The sequence below is a fragment of the Pterocles gutturalis genome, unplaced genomic scaffold, assembly GCF_000699245.1.
Source record: "Pterocles gutturalis isolate BGI_N339 unplaced genomic scaffold, ASM69924v1 scaffold19118, whole genome shotgun sequence".
Taxonomy (NCBI): Eukaryota; Metazoa; Chordata; class Aves; order Pterocliformes; family Pteroclidae; genus Pterocles; species Pterocles gutturalis.
In genome coordinates, this window is record NW_010118518.1 from 7,584 (window position 1) to 9,865 (window position 2,282).

General features: G+C 50.7%; 1 protein-coding gene across 1 annotated transcript; it reads right to left on the reverse strand.

The window, feature by feature from the left end:
• Nucleotides 1–1,073: 1,073 nt before the first annotated feature.
• KIAA1161 (KIAA1161 ortholog) lies at nt 1,074–2,279 on the reverse strand (the record flags this gene model as incomplete). The annotated part of the gene is made up of 1 exon (XM_010076243.1): nt 1,074–2,279. A coding segment is annotated over one exon (1,206 nt), but the record flags the coding sequence as incomplete, so codon positions are not given.
• Nucleotides 2,280–2,282: the final 3 nt, after the last annotated feature.

Below are 2,282 nucleotides of genomic sequence, written 5' to 3' on the forward strand. Positions count from 1 at the left end.
ATTTAATGGTAGATGAGAACATTTCCACGGGTACAGTGAGAACACCCACTGGCACAGACTTCAGTGCAAAAGCCGGCGTTTTCCTCCCACCAGCTAGCAGCAAACGTCACCGTCAATCCAAGACACGTGCCGCTCGCAGGAACCGGCTGTTCCCGAGGAAGCGCCACGCATACTTTCTGAGAACAGCTTTGCTCCAGGCAGTCCTTCTGCCAGCAATGAACCTGAAAGCTCATCTGTCCTTAAAAATCAAAAGGGATTATATTATCAGGATAATCATGTAACAAAGCAGGGCCATAAATGCTTTAAAAAGACTAATGGGGCACGCTGGTATGGACGGTGCTGCTTCAGGAAAGGCAACATCCACACCCAAGGCAAAACACACAGGCAAGTGCCTTTCAACAGGTGTTAAGCAGGCGAGGAGGTGGGATGCAGCTGCCCCAGAAAGTGATATGCAGCCCATACAGCTAAAATACCTGGACATCCCTCAAGTAACCTGGCCCGCCAGGTACCTGGGAAAGCAGGAGCATTGGACAACTGTTAGTCCAGTGCCACACTAGACTAAAGAGGGAAAAAAAATGTATATATATGTATCTCTAGTTTGTTTTCTGCTCCTAAAAAAGTCATTTTAAATATATTTGCTATATTATAAAACTTAAGGCAGGCTGTGCTGTAGCAACTGTCCCAAATCAGACACCCTGATGCCCAGTGATGGGTGCTCCTGCAATATCAGAGATGCTCCCACTGCCACTAACCAACCTCCACCTGTTGAAATGCTTGGGAACTGAGAAGGTATTGGGTTTACTACATGTCTGCAGAAAGACTGACAACTTCTTTCTGACCTATAGAGAAAATTCTGCCTACTGTAACACAACTAGAGTCTCCCACCTGCCCCAAATAAAAAAACCCCAAAAATTACCACCCGCCAAACAAAAAAAAGATCACCCAGAGGACAGTGAAGTCTATTTAATTCCCTTCCATATCCCCAGTCTCAAATGAAATGTGCAATTAGAATTATTACTTGTAACAAAGTCCTAGGTAAGGCATGGTTATCCAAAAGCTGATGGAGGAGCCTGTTAGGAAACCCAGAGGAAATAGGCGACTTCATCCAGGTCGACGGGGTAGTCTGTAAGCAGCACCGGGGTCTTCTCAAACAACTCCCCCTTGTAGCTGCGCCATTTGCCTGCTGGCAGGTAGACGTCACGTTCCTGCTTGCCCATCTCCAGGACGGGTGCCACCATGAGGGTGTCACCTATGAGGAACTGGGAGTCGATCCTGTGAGTGGCCTCGTCGCGGGGCGAGATCCACCAGATGGGACGGATGATGGGGTCGCCTGTGTCGGTGACCTCCCCAGCCAGCTCCAGCAGCAGCGGGGCCACCAGTGATTCATGAAGCTCTGTGAACTTCTGTGCAATCTCCACCACCTCCTTGTCGTAGAGCCAGGGCGGGATGGAGAACTGCATGGAGGGCATGAACGCTGACAGCTCCAGCCACCGCACATACAGCTCCCGGTCGGGGATCTCCACCGCCCCATCTGTCTTGTTGGGGAAAAAATTCCCCCCAATCATGTCAGCAGATATGAAGGGGTACCCCAGCATACTGATGGTGAGCACTGTGGGGATGAGGGACTTGAGGCCGAGCTCATAGCCCCAGACAGAGTCACGGTCAATGATGCGGAAGAAGCAGGAGATGTTCTGTGACTGGTAGCCCACCCGCACCTCAGCCAGCTCATAGAAAGGGATGGCCATCTCCGTGTAGCGCCGTGACCAGATGCTGGGGTCTGAGAGTGGGCGGAAGGTGCTGAACTGCTTGGGCAGGTAGCTGGTCTCGCCTGCATCAAACTTGAAGGATGAGATGCCGTACTTGTGACGGAGCTGACGCAGGTGGCTCTGAAACCAGTCCCGGGCTGTTGGGTTGGTGAAGTCCAGGATGGCCCCAATGCCATTCCACCACTCCACCATGGCAGGCAGCCGCCCTGATGGCTCCTTGATGAACAGCTGGCGCTCAATCCCGACCCCAAAATTGGAGGAATCTGTGTGTATAAAGGGATGAATCCACAGGGTGACCTTAAATCCATTCTCCCTCAGTTTTGCAAACATCTCTGTCACATTGGGGAACTTGACAGGGTCAAAGTCAAAATCTCCATAGGCTTTTGTGTACATGTCATCAATTTCAATGTGGCTGCAGTTAAAACGATACTTCTTAATCTTTTCAGCAAATCGCAAGAGTTTATCCTGGTCGATGTTGTTCTTGTAGAGGGCCCAGGTGGACCAGATGGGGTATCG